This window comes from Pristiophorus japonicus, chromosome 16 (assembly GCF_044704955.1).
Source record: "Pristiophorus japonicus isolate sPriJap1 chromosome 16, sPriJap1.hap1, whole genome shotgun sequence".
Taxonomy (NCBI): domain Eukaryota; kingdom Metazoa; phylum Chordata; class Chondrichthyes; family Pristiophoridae; genus Pristiophorus; species Pristiophorus japonicus.
Window position 1 is genome coordinate 29,132,068 of NC_091992.1, and position 14,163 is coordinate 29,146,230.

A 14,163-nucleotide genomic window follows, 5' to 3' on the forward strand; every position below is an offset into this window, starting at 1 on the left:
AAGGGCACTCAACGTCTACAGTTACACAGCAACAAAAACCTAGAGAAAAAAAAACAAAGTTAATGTTCTCTTGGTTCAATTTTGATTTCAGATGCGATGGCCACTCCCTTGATTAGAGGTGTAGAATGTTTCTTTCTTTATTCATTCACGGACTGCAGGCGTTGCGGTCAAGGCTGGCACTGATTGCCCATCTCTAATTGCCCTCGAGAAGGTGGTGGTGAGCTGCCTTCTTGAACTGCAGAGAGTAGTTAAGAGTCAACCACATTGTGAGTCTGCATCTAGAGGCACATATCGGCCAGACCAGGTAAGGACGGCAGATTTCCTTCCCTAAAAAGGACATTAGTGAACCAGATGTATTTTTACGACAATCTGGTAGTTTCGTGGTCACCATTACTGATACTAGCTTTTTATTCCAGGATAGGAACCAGAAAAGGACATTTGTTCAGTCCATCCAGAACCCTCATTGGTTAGGGTCTGCAGAGACCACATTCTCTTTTATATATACGATGTTAGGCCAAGTAGGTCCTGTTGCTTCGGCGGCAGTAAAATTAGCCCATTATACAAGAAAATTACTTATTAGTTTAGTATAGAAATTGTAACAGTGTTAGCTGTGGCTCAGTGGATCACACACTCGCCTCGGAGTCAGAAGGTTGTGGGTTCAAGTCGCACTCCAGGGACATGAGCACATAAATCTAGGCTGACACTCCAGTGCAGTACTGAGGGAGTGCCGCACCGTCAGTGGTGCTGTCTTTCGGATGAGACATTAAACCGACGCCCCGTCTGCTCTCAAGTGGATGCAAATAAATCCCCATACACTATTTCGAAGAAGAGCAGCGGAGTTATCCCCGGCGTCCTGGTCAATATTTATCTCAAATCAACATAACAAAAAACAGATTATCTGATCATTATCACGTGGCTGCTGCATTTCCCACATTACAACAGTGGCTGCACTTCAAAAGTATTTCATTGGCCAGTGGTCGTGAAAGGCGCTATATAAATCCAAGTCTTTCTTTTCATTGCTTCACATATTTGGGGAGTTGTTCTACTGCAAGTCTCTGGAGTTGGGACTTAAAACTACGACCTTCCGATTTAGAGGCAAGAGTTCTACCAGCTGAGATTAAAGTACCTTTTGGTTGGAGCCTGTTTCTGTCTGGATCTCAGTCAGATTGGACTGCAGTCTGTCTATCTCTTTGTCCTTTTCCTGCACAGTCACCTCCAGCTCGGCCTTCTTCTCCAACACGTTTTTCAGCTGGGTTTGAACCACGTTTATTTTGTACCGCAAGTCATTGTTCACCTTCAGAACGCGATCCAGCTGCTGCTGGAGCTGGAAGGGAACAATGTGTGCAACAGTCACCTCAACAGACCGACCTTGTGTTTCCGTTAGTGGGTATTGGAGATTTAGTGTTACAGATTTTTTTTTTTAAAAATGTAAGTTTTCGGGCAGTCTTTATTAACTCTCCTCCCCTGACATCCGTTCTCCTAAAAAGGTGTTGTTTAGTAAAGGGTGGCTGGGTCTGGTTGGTCATATTCCTGGAGGGTTTCATCACGATGTCCTGTCTCCAACTGCCCCACCCAGTCAAATAGCTTTCCTCCAACCTACAAAAAACAACCTGTACTTATATGCAAAAAGAACCTTCAATTCAAGGAACAGCACCTCATTTTTTGATTGGGCACTTTACAGCTTTCTGGACTCATCAAGTTTAACAATTTCAGATCATAACCTCTGCCCCTATTATTGCCCATGGCAGCTGTTGATTCTGCCATTCCCATTTACACCTCTTCCAGACACATCTTGGTTTGCCCCATTGCTATCTCCTTTTGTTTAGAACCATCATCCCTTTTGTCATTTAAATCTCTCCTGCCTTCCACCCTATCACAGACCTTCCTTTTGTTCATTCCTCCCCACCCCCTCTCCCTGCACCTGCTTACATCTCCGGTGAAAGTCATCGGCCTGAAATGTTAACGGTTTCTCTCGCCACAGATGTTGCCTGACCTGCTGAGTATTTCCAGCATTTTCTGTTTTTATTACTATAGAGCACCTCTAATGTAGTGAAATGCCCCAATGCACTTCACAGGATTGTCATGAAACATTTGACACTGAGCCAGTCGGAGAAATTAGGGCAGGTAACCAAAAGCTTGGTCAAAGAGATAGGTTTTAAAGGAGCATCTTACAGAAGGAAAGAGAAAGGTAGAGAGGCGGAGAGGTTTAGGGAGGGAATTCCAAAGCTTGGGGCCTAGACAGCTGAAAGCACAGCCACCAATGGTGGAGCGATTAAAATTGGGGACATTATTATTAATAATAATAATCCTAATAATTAATAAATTAAAGGGTTAAAAAATATATATTTGGGAAAACACCAACATTTTTTTTTAATGCCCTTATGATGTTTCTTCTGGGTCATTTAAAGCAGTCCAGGAGACTAAGCTTTAAATCCTGGAGAGCCCAGGACAATCTTGGGGGAGATGGGGGGTAGGGGGCGGGGGGGGGGCAGGGAGCTAGCAACTTTATCTGCAGTTCCACGATGGCCAGCCATAGCCCTATATCTCACCCAAGTAGCTATTCTTCATGTTTGAGCCAAAGGCAGTGCGTGTCATATTGGTGATCAAATAACCAAGACAAATAACCGATTATTGGTCAGTCCTGCTGAGAAATCAGCATTTCCACCATCTCCGGGAGTTTTTAATGCAAACACAGTAATCGGGCGGCAAATCGCACCTCAGACAGCAAATGTCAACAATTGCCGGATTTGCTGCAAAATGTCATTGAACAAAATCACTTGCCCCAACCACACAAAACCCGAGCCAGATTCTGTCTCCACCCGACATCCACACACAACTGTCCAATTGGAGAGGATGATCTCATTTTTACCCCTCAACATCAGGATTCGCTGGGCAATTGCAGCAACCCTAATGCCACTCTCCTGAGTTCCGCTAACACTCTGGGGGATCGAACTTAGATCTTCTTGATCTCTGCGGTTCAGTTCAAAGCTGAACATTTGCCAATACGGTCATCAGAAAACACATCTCAAGTGTTCCACAGGTAACTTTGTTCAATAAAAACAAACCTGAATGCAAATCTGTGAGGCCAGCACTGGTCCTCACATATACAGCTCAATCAGCAGACTGCAACAGGTTCAAACCTGCAATTTTCTAACAACTCCTTCATTATCCATTTGGTCATGCAGCCAGTAAGATCAGATTTCTCCCATCCAGGTGAGAACCTGTAATGTCACTACTTGTCTTCCAAAATCAAATTAAATTGTACAAACCAGAGCAGTGCACCTATAAATAGAACTTAAGGCCCCAGCAATATTCAGTCTCACAATGTAGGAACAGTAAAGACCATTTTGGTCTACCTGGTTGACCCCAGAGTTCAAAAACAAATCCTTCTTTCCAGAGCCATTTTAATCCCCGATGCATAGTCACTATCCATAATCACACCCTTTTGGATGAGGCGTTAAACCGAGGCCCTGTCTGCCCTCTCAGGTGGATGCAAAAGATCCCACGGCAATATTCTGACGAAGAGCAGGAGTTGTTCTCCCTGGTGTCCTGACGGGTATTTATCCCTCAACCAGCAGCAATAAAAACAGATTATCTGGTCATTATCACATTGCTGTGTGGGAGCTTGCTGTGCACAAATTATCTGCCAGGTTTCCTACATTACAACATTGATTACACTTCAACAGTACTTCACTGTGTAAATATATATAAATACAAGTCTTTCTTTTTAAATAGAAAGCTATGTTCAGACAGCAATAAATTGAATTTACTGGTTGAGTTTCAAGGAATGCTACCCGACAGCACAGTGCAAAAACTTGAAATACATTTGGTTAGCATGTTAGTCCAGAGTGTAGGGACCAGGTTTTCCCTGGGGATTTCTATGCAATAAGCTTCTATGTCTATCTCCTCCTTTATCTCAGTATCGAAATAGTGTCAGTCTCAGAATCACATCACGTCACAATGTCTCGCTCACTTCACAGGCACCCTGACTTTTATGCTCCTTTTCAGATACTCCTCACTCAAATCGGCATTTTGACATATGATTTTTCCAAAGTACCTTTTCATCTCCCAGCAGCTAGTGGGAGTTGATAAATACATTCTCAGTGTGTGAACCAACACAGCAAGGACAAAGCACTCTGTGCCAAGGACAAACTGCAGAGATTTCTCCCAGTATGTGAAAACTGACCAAGTTTTCCCATCACTGTCGCTCACTACCTCATGGCCGTTTCCAACTCCTAGCTGGTTCTTTGACTAGCAAAACCACTAAGGGAGACTGGCATATGATGCACTAATCTTAAAATGCCTTAATGATGTTTATAATAATGGGACACATATGGTTAATGTGATTCTCAATGACCTCATACAACCAAGTATCAGTATAGTAATACATCCCAGCAGTATATTATATCTGTGGTCTGCTATATATGTTTACTAGTTATGGCCACGTAGAAGGTCAAAATTATAGTGTGCTCACCCCTTGGTGACAGTGTCCCCATAATCTCAATTACTGTGTGAGTCACTAAACCTTTTTTTTTTAATTATTCACGGGATGTGAACTTCGGCAGCATTTATTGCCCATCCGTAATTGCCCTAGAGAAGGAGGTGGTGAGCTGCCATTTCAGAGGGCAGTTAAGAGTCAACCACATTGCTGTGGGTCTAGAGTCACGTAGAGGCTAGACCGGGCAAGGATTTCCTTCCCTAAAAAGGACATTTAAAAAAAACAACTCGTTCACTGAAGACAATCCAGTAGTTTCATGGTCACCATTACTAATATTAGCTTTGAACTCCAAACTTATTTATTATTAACTGAATTTAAATTCCTCAGTTGCCGTGGTGGGATTTGAGCTCGTGTCATTCTGGATCATTAGTCCAGGCCTCTGGATTATTCGTCCAGTGACATAACCATTATGCTACGTGTATTTTTTAAACACATGTATATTTTTTTTGGGGTGGGGTGGGGGGGGGGCACGGGGGCGGAGACTAACGTCCAGTGAGGCGCCATTTGCCATTAACAGATGAAAAGGGGAGTCTTTTAAAGAGTGCTTTAAGGAGGGAAACCGAGGAGGAGAAAGGAACTGTTCGGAACTGTTCGTAAACAGGTGCAAGAAAGGATTAACGCGACAGTCAGGGCTAGTCATACACTAAATAGCCTGTATTAGCTCATCAAGAACGCACCATTTTAAATCAGAGTTCATATAACTGAGACCATTTCAATTACATGAAGGAAATGGTGGTTATGCAATTCTAGGTTGTATTTATTGGGCATGCAATAATGATTCTAGGAGGGATCATTCACTCAAGCAGCATAAATCAATCATTTCACTTCATCTATTTACATCTATGTAACCTGAATTAATCAGTACAGATTTAAAGCTAAATTATCTACAGCAAGTAATTCAGTAAAATACAATGCAAATCGTTCTTGACATCAGAAGCTTAAAGTCTGTGTGCACAGTCAGGTAACCTAAAACATTTCAATTTAAAAAAAATAGACTGTTCAGTGAAGCACTGGAAATCAGGTTGCATTTTATAATTTTCACACTGTATGCATCCTCAAAAAGATATCAGAGGCAACAACCTTTCCTCGAGAATGGTTGGCTAAAAAGGTATCCCAGGGCACACACACAGCTTAAAAGGCATAATTCAAAGGCCTAGAAGCAGTTCATTGCCACATCCGCTCAGTTCAGAAACCTTACATTGATTGAATGAGGGGGGAAAAGAACGTAATCGCTTGTGGAGAGGTACCTAAAATGTGAGGCAAAAAAATATTAGCAGTCTTCAGCTGTCTAGGTTCCACATGAAACAGTCTTCCCTGAATTCCCGTGCTTCTTCACCTCCCTCTCTTCCTACAAGACCCTCCTTAAAACCCACCTCTGACCATGCTGTTGGTCACCCTTCCCAATCCTTTCTTATTTGGCTCGGTGTCCATCTTCCTTACACTTCTGCCAAGTGGCTTCAGGTTTTTTTCTACATTAAAAAAGGTGCTATATAAATGCAAGTTGTTTCTGTTCTTGTAGTAGTATGGATAAAAACTATGTGCCATAAAATGCAGTAAATGATTAAGAAATGAAAGGGAAATCTTATTAGAAGATACTAAGACATTGTTTCATCAGATCAGTATACCCAAATTAACTATATTTTTTGCGAAACCATTCTCTTAGTTAATTTTAACTTATTTTTTTTTCTTCGTTCATGGGATGTTGCCGTCACTGGCAAGACCAGCATTTATTGCTCATTAGTTGCCCTGGAGAATGTACTCCCACAGTGCTCTTAGGGAGTGAGTTCCAGGATTTTGACCCAGTGACAATGAAGGAACGGCGATATATCTCCAATTCATGATGGTGTGTGACTTGGAGGGGGAACGTGGAGATGGTGGCGTTCCCATGCGCCTGCTGCCCTTGTCCTTCTAAGTGGCAGAGGTCGTGGGTTTGGGAGGTGCTGCCAAATAAGCCTTGGCAAGTTGCTGCAGTGCATCTTGTAGATGGTACGCACTGCAGTCATGGTACACTGGTGATGGAGGGAGTGAATGTTGAAAGTGGTGGATCGGGTTCCAAACAAGTGAACTGGTTTGTCCTGGATGGTGTTGAGCTTCTTGAATGTTGTTGGAGCTGCACTCATCCAGGCAAGTGGAGAGTATTCCATCACACTCCTGACTTGTGCCTTGTAGATGGCGGAAATGCTTTGGGGAGTCAGGACGTGAGACACTCGCCGCAGAATACCCAGCCTCTGACCCGCTCTTGTTGCCACAGTATTTATGTGGCTGGTCCAGTTAAGTTTCTGGTCAATGGTGAACCCTCAGGATGTTGATGGTGAGGGAATTCAGCGATGGTAATGCCATTGAATATCATGGGGAGGTGGTTAGACTCTCTCTTGTTGGAGATAAGTCATTGCTTGGCACTTGTGTGGCATGAATGTTACTTGCCATTTATCAGCCCAAGCCTGAATGTCGTCCAGGTCTTGCTGCATGTGGGCATGGACTGCTCCATTATCTGAAGTGTTACAAATGGCACCATTTTACAATTCTTCACTTCAAGTGACTTGAAATAAAAACTAACAAAACTATAAGTAATCCCAAAGCAGCCAGGTCAGTCACTTACCGCGTCCACATCTTCATTCTTGCAATAGATCTCATGACCTTTGGCTCGGATCTCATCTCGCTGTTGGTCAACCACTTCTTTTAACTTCAGCATTACTTCCCGTTCCTTCTTGGAGAGGCTGTCTAATAAAGAAAGGCTGTCAACACATGTCTATGACCAAAAGATTATGTAATTCTTATAAATCTACTCCAAATAAGACTCTGTAGGATTTGTAAACAAATGTAGTACAAAACTTAGACTGCACAAGTCAGGTCCAATCCCACTCGAGCCCAGCTAGGGTTGATTGCTATGATAGGAAGCAGATATAAAAGAATATTACTCACGATCTGCAAGACTTGAATTTGCCTTCTCGACTACCACCCTGTGAAGGCAAGCCATGTTCTGAACAAATTCTTTTTTCCCCCCAAGCGCTATTAAATTCAACTAGAGATTATACCACCATAGTAAAGTGTCTTGTCATAGTCATGAGCTCTAATTTAACAGTCCAGCTTTTACATATCTGCCGTTTGCTGTGTAACAATATTTGACGTAAAAATTGCATCAGGAATGTGTTATCATGTACCCAAGTGGCAACAATGTTAGAGCATCCAACTCAACTCTGGGAGATCAGGGTGTGAATTTCTGCCGCTGTTCACAATCTGACTCTTCAGGATGGGGGAGGAAGCAAGACCTCCTTCACAGCTCAAGGACACTTCCTGGCCCACAGTCTAAAGCCAAGGTGGTTCATGGAGGAACCGCATCAAGGAATATAAAAGTATTAAATGATATAGATAAAATGAACCCAGAATACTACTTCAAGGTTAGTCAGGCAGGCCAGAGAATATAAAAATTAACTTAGTGAAAAGTAAATTTAAAACACATTAGAAAAAATATATATTTCCTGAGAGGATGATAAATGTTAGGAGCAATCTGCAGTGGAGTCAAATTCGATCACCCCCTAATAAGGTTCATCGCCACAGTCACCCTTCACTGTCACTGGCAATGCTGTCCTTGCCCTGCTCAGAGGTTGCAGCAGTTGTCAGATTTCAGTGAGGATGTCCTTACTATAGCACAGACATCTCGCACACTCAGGTAGGAGAATTGCTCCTTGAATATCCTGGGCGGATAGGACCTCCTCCTCCTTGCTTTTCCAGTACCTTGTCCTTCTCTGCGTGACCTCCATTCTTCAAGTTATTCGGTATCCTATTAGTGCACTCATGCCTGTCAGCAAGTGGTTTGTGCAGAGGCCTTGAAGTCAGGAAAAGGCCCTTCAGCCCACGCCACCCATTCTGTGTGACTTGGAACAACTATGGAAAGCACCAAACACTTGTAGAATCATACAAAAGCCAGAAGAAACCAACCAGCAACTAACCAGTAAATAGTTGATGATCCCTTTAACGCTGGTGGGTGGTCCTTCTTGCTGTTGGACACGTGTTCAGCTGTGCGAGGTTAACTGGAATGTCGATCTCCAAAATGGCAGCGCTGGCATCAAATGACATCATGATCTGCAAACTTCTGGCAGATGCTCACTGCGTGCACGCTAACACGGCGTCTGGCGCGATTCTTCCCAAAAGTGTGTGCATGCATGCCACGGATACCATTTTGGACCTCCAAGGGTACTTGTAGCGCTCCATAAAAAACCAAGTGCTACGGATCTGAATTTTGGACCCTAGGGAGTTTTTAAAATGAGCTTCAATGCGGGAATAGCCTATGTTTTTATATTCCAGAAAATCCCTTACAAAGTCAGTCTGCTGTAACACGCCCATTAATGCCAAAGAATGTAGAGAGCAATGCAAGCTACAGACAAGGATGCCAAATGACCCAAAGATCTGATTTACCTTCCTGGGACTGAATCTCAACCAACTGGTTAACCAGCTGCTGGTTTTCGTCATTCAGCTGTGAAATCTCCTTCTGCAGTTCCTGGATCCGTTTGTGCCACACGTTTGTTTTATGATCCAGATCCTGAAATACACAGCAAGAATGAAATGCACATAATAATCGTGCATTGGAGGCAGTTAGAATTCTAACTTTCATCTCTGGGACCTGCAACTAAAGCCCCCGCTCTCTATTGCCCGTCAAGGGAAGTCTCGTGAGAACACTATCACTTCCAGGTCCCCTCCAAATCACTCACCATCAGGATTTGGACATGTACCATATCCTGGAATTCTCTACCCAACATCATCATGGGCACGTCCTCACCACAAGGACTGCAACAGTTCAAGGCGGCGGCCAATTGTCAGCTTCTTAAGGAAATTAGGGATGGACAATAAATGTTGCCATGCCAACATGCTCATATCTCAACAGAAAAGAAAAGGTCCCAACCCAGTTTCTACTGGGCACAGAGCTACAGTACAAGACAGCCAGTCTGTGCCAAGTTGTGGATAATCTGAGTCAGGGTCTATAAAGAATAGTACAGGGGATGGGAAACACTGGTACAATAGAAAGCAGTACAGAGTTCAGTATTGATACATTATTGTACACCAGCCTTTGGCTCAGTGGTAACATTCCCACCTCGAAGTCTGAAGGAGAAGGATTCAAATCCCACGCCAGACAGTCCCAGAGTAGAGACTGGAGCTCTGGCTCAGAATGCTGGGTTGAAATCCAGCAGGATTCTCACATTTGGAGGGCCCCTGCAGCCCCACCCCCAACACGTGGGTTGAGAGAGTCCATACAACCGTCCTGCTGTATTGGACTAACCCCTCACCCACTTGGCTGGTATGTAATGATGGTTACGGCCATGGAAGGAGCACTCACAATGCGGCCTGTCAGACTTAATTAGCCTGCGAATCCTGACGCTACTTCTGACTACTCTCCAAAAGGGAGAGTGCAAAAATGCAGAAACATGATGTAAAGTAGAAAGCTTTCTGGTGCCCAGTGTAAAAAAGTGTTCACTCTATGACACATCCCATCCCTTGAAAAGCAAAATAAAACAAGACGTTTTTAAAACTAATTCATCTAATTTCCTTTAAAGATCTAAAAAAAAGTTCATCACTTTCCATTCTAAAAGACCAATTAAAGAAGAGAAAACTGGCTATCTAGGAGTAATGCCAGTGGTGTCATGAATTGAGGGAACAATGTCAGTGATTTAGAACCTTTAGATCAGGTAGCTGCCTGAAACCAGTACAGGAACTGTTAAATATAACATGCCACAGAAATACTGTGCAGTGATATTTACAATGCAAAATTAATGACTGTCATATCACCATGCACATTTACAAGAAAATAATATGCGGTACATAACTGGAAATCCTAGAATAAAAATATTGCAAGCAACAACAACAAAATCAACTGAGTGATGAGACAAGACATCTACAATCAGTAGTGAGCAAACAGGAGTCAGCCTGTGTCCCCAGCAGTCAGAGCACCAGTGTTTGCTTCAAAGTGGACACTGGAGATAAACAGGGCAGATTCTCTTTTGGAGTTAGATTTGCTCCTCACCATAACTTGCTGCCTGTGGAAGACAGCATGGGCAGACAGCCTTGTGACCATACCTCTGCAAAGGCTCTGCTGAATTAACTGTTGGGAGGTACATGGGAACAGCCCAGGGAGTTTCCGCAACAAAAAAATTGTATAGTACACACTTCCACCACTGAAGTAATGACTTTGCAACCAGAGTGGCAGCTTGCCACAAAATGCTGCCGTGCTCGCTGCACGAGTTTGCTGATCATGAATTCTTGACAACTGAAGCATCACTTTGGTTTGAACCTTGGCTCAAAGATAAATATCTACTGTAGAAATATGTATCATTATAGGTGCACCTTATATATTAATGCAATACAAAATTTTTCCTGTAAACTTTTTGTTCCACTGGAAAAAAGGGATTTTTCCCCCCATTGAATCGGGTAAAAAAATCTGCATAAAAAATACAGATCCTTTTTATAATCCTGGTGGAAAAAAAGGATTGCTGTTGGACATCCAATGATGTTGGGGGAGGGGGGGGAATATTTAATCTATAAAAAAAGTTACAGCTAGACACCAGTTATAAAATGTTTCCCCAGCAATACCAGGAGCAATGTAATACCAAACAATGCAAAGAATATGCTGTAACCCTGTAAGTGGGGAAGGGTCGGGGGTGGGGGGTGGCGTAAGGAGAGCAAATCAGAGCACCAAATACGAAAGCAAAGTGCAAGTTTAAGAAAATAAACACATCAGAACAAAACTTCACTGAGGTCCCACGTCAAGGGCAAAGGACAAAACCAGGGCCAAAAGCAGAGCGACCATGTCAATGCAGGTCACAGCAACAATCATTAGCTAACTGATCAAAGGTTGAAAATATTAAAAGAGAAACTTGTTCCCGGCTTTGGCAGGGCCTGCGAGAAAGCCGTTTTCCTGGGTTTCCTGACTGTTTTCTTGCTTTCCCCCCCCCCACACTAGATCAAATTCCGACATATATCAGTTTGTAGCGTGGCCAAGGCGCTGAATACTTAGCAAAGCCAGGTGTGTTGTGATTGTTAAAGGCTACATGGTCTTAGATTGAGAGTTGGCTGGTAAAGCATAATATCCACCTCTCTGGGAACAAATTTAAATTGGCCACCATGGTTTTGTTTTCTCAATAAAGAAACTGATTGATTTGGGAGTCACGAGGAACTATACAAATTGCCTAGGCCTGAATCTAATTAAGGCAAATCTTGTCTGGCAAGGCTCAGTGCTAGTTGAAATTGTTCACACTTGAAGATTTCCACCTTCCTCTCTGGTTTGCCCTGCAGGAAATAAGTCAAATTTTGAAGAGCACTTTTAAAAATAAAAAAATCTTCCTTTATGCTAACCTGGAAATCAAAGGATAGAGACATATCATCAGTCTGGTGCTCTTTATTCTTTGAGTTTCTATTTTGCTGTGCCACTATACAAGGTGGTGGCTTATAGGATTCCAGGAGATTTATTTGTCATTTTTGATTTTTTTTCATCGTAGATTTAGACAGAAGTTACCAGGGAGAACCAATAATACTTCAAAACTTTGTGTTTTGAAATAAATGGATGAGGTACTGTATATATTAAGTGTATCTGCTGGTTCAAATTTTGCTTCTGTATCATTTTACTTTTCACAATAAACCTGAATAGGAGTTTTTAAAGCTTGAGCTATATAATCCATCAGCTCAGCATTGTCTGCTGATTGAAGAAGTTTGGAGCATATGATGGCTAGGCCATACTATTTCCAGTGCAGGCCCTAGGACTAGAAGGGTTTATTGTTCACCCTGCAATCTGATATCCCAGATACTGCGTGCATAAGGGAAGGCTTCTGGCTCATAACTTGCACTAATTTTTGTGGAGTGCATCAAAGAAGAGTATTGGGGAAATAGCCCAAATTGTAATTACTGGCAACATCTAAAGTGGGCTAAACAAACACACTGTTGAAAATTTAACGTCAATTACCAGATGCAAACAAGGCTCAGAAAGACTGTCAACCGAGAGCTGCATTTAGCTCATCCGGTTATATAGTCTAATCAGATAAGAATGCGTAAATTCAAATTGTTCTGCCCATTTTGCATTCAACTCAAAAACATGGTTTGGCACCGGACATCAGACTGTGGAAACTTAAAAAAAAAACATACAAGCACTGGATCAGTAAATGACCCACTTTTGCCAAGTTCCCAGCAACTGAATGGTCCTCAGAACAAGGGAAAAATCAAATGCTTAGTTACTTTCCTATATTACAACAGTGACTACACTTCAAAAAACATACTTCATTTGCTGTAAAGAGCTTTGGGACATCCTGAGGTCACTATATAAATGCAAGTTTCAGAATTGTCTGAACATCTTAAAGATGACTTCTGGTTTTGAGCAAAGCCTACCCAAGCAGCAAGTGCTTCACTTGGGATGGCCATAGAGCAGCAAAGCACTAATATACAATCTCTGTTACTCGATAGGTTGTCTTACAGTCAAAATTGCCCATATGAAAATTGGCCACGTACACTGTTAACTCAGCTTCAGTTAGTGCAAACTTGGCAAATGACCTCTGTGGCACAGCATACAGCACAAGATGAAACTGCCAAGTCTGTTGCGCATTCAGAAACTTACACCTGCACATAAATGGTGGCTTGAGCCAGCTGTCATAGCATGTCTCAGATGGATTTGTGGAATCAGAATACTGGACCGATTGTAGGAATGAGGGAGACAGGCTGTAACCGATAGCTTTCTCAGCAGTGCTGTGCCAGTAAAACCTCCTCCACTCTTGTGGCTGGCAATGGAAGAGACTTGTAACAGAACATTAAAAGGGAGGCTGTAGGGTGTGGCGAAGGAAACTGTGACTTGACAAGGAGGTCTTTCAAACCACAAATGGAAAAGTCTACCCTATGGAGATGGAAAACACGCCAAAAGAAAAGGGGATTGCAACGCTCAAAATAAACACTGCAATTCTCAAAATAAACACTGGCCTGCTAGACCGTGGATATTATATGAAGCAATGGATCAGTAATGGGGGAAGTAGCAATGTGACTGGTCCCGTGAACCAGTGAATGCATTCCAGTGTCAACACATGTTTGGCAAACTTTCTTGTCACGTACAAGAAGCTTGCTGTACTGGGCTGTTACAACAGTTTCCAGCAAGATTATGTTTGTGCCTAAACTGCCCTCAGTATGCATTTAATTTTCAGCATAGTATGAGGGGAAGGCAAATCTAAAATGAAAAAGTGGAGAAAAAGCATTGAAATAACATCTGTAGTAGCAACCATTCATAAATGCTGTACAAAATGAAATCTGAATCATGATCCAATGTTTCCCCCATTAATAATCCTGATTACTACATGGTGCATCGTAATTCAAAACCTAACCCGACCCTATGTATGAATCACTTTGGTAAACAGATTTATCAGGAAGTGTTTAGTGAGTTTAACATTCCACATGCTATCAACAGGAAAGTCAAAATGATACTTTACAGCATCAGCTTTAGAAGAAGTTCAGAATCACAATTATTGCTGTTTTAGAACTCATTGCATTCCCTACAGATGGAGCTCCTGAATGGCCACAGCCCAGTGCTGAACAAAATATTCCCCGATTATAATCGCTCAACCATTGGTGGCCGTGCCTTCTGTTGCCTAGGTCCCAAGCTCTTGAATTCCCTGCCTAAATCTCTCCGCCTCTATCCCCAAAGC

The 14,163-nt window shown here is 42.6% G+C and overlaps 1 protein-coding gene across 3 annotated transcripts in view; it reads right to left on the minus strand.

The window, feature by feature from the left end:
* Window positions 1–14,163, minus strand: part of rilp (Rab interacting lysosomal protein) — a 61,193-nt gene that overhangs the window by 34,308 nt on the left and 12,722 nt on the right. For 2 of the 3 annotated variants that reach the window (XM_070858096.1, XM_070858095.1), the window contains exons 2-4: window positions 8,915–9,038; window positions 7,098–7,219; window positions 1,127–1,324 (exon numbers count right to left, since the gene is read on the minus strand). In XM_070858096.1, the coding sequence (XP_070714197.1) occupies window positions 1,127–1,324; window positions 7,098–7,219; window positions 8,915–9,038 (444 nt within the window). The remainder of the gene's footprint in view (window positions 1–1,126; window positions 1,325–7,097; window positions 7,220–8,914; window positions 9,039–14,163) is intronic. The other variant, XM_070858097.1, reaches the window with a different exon arrangement.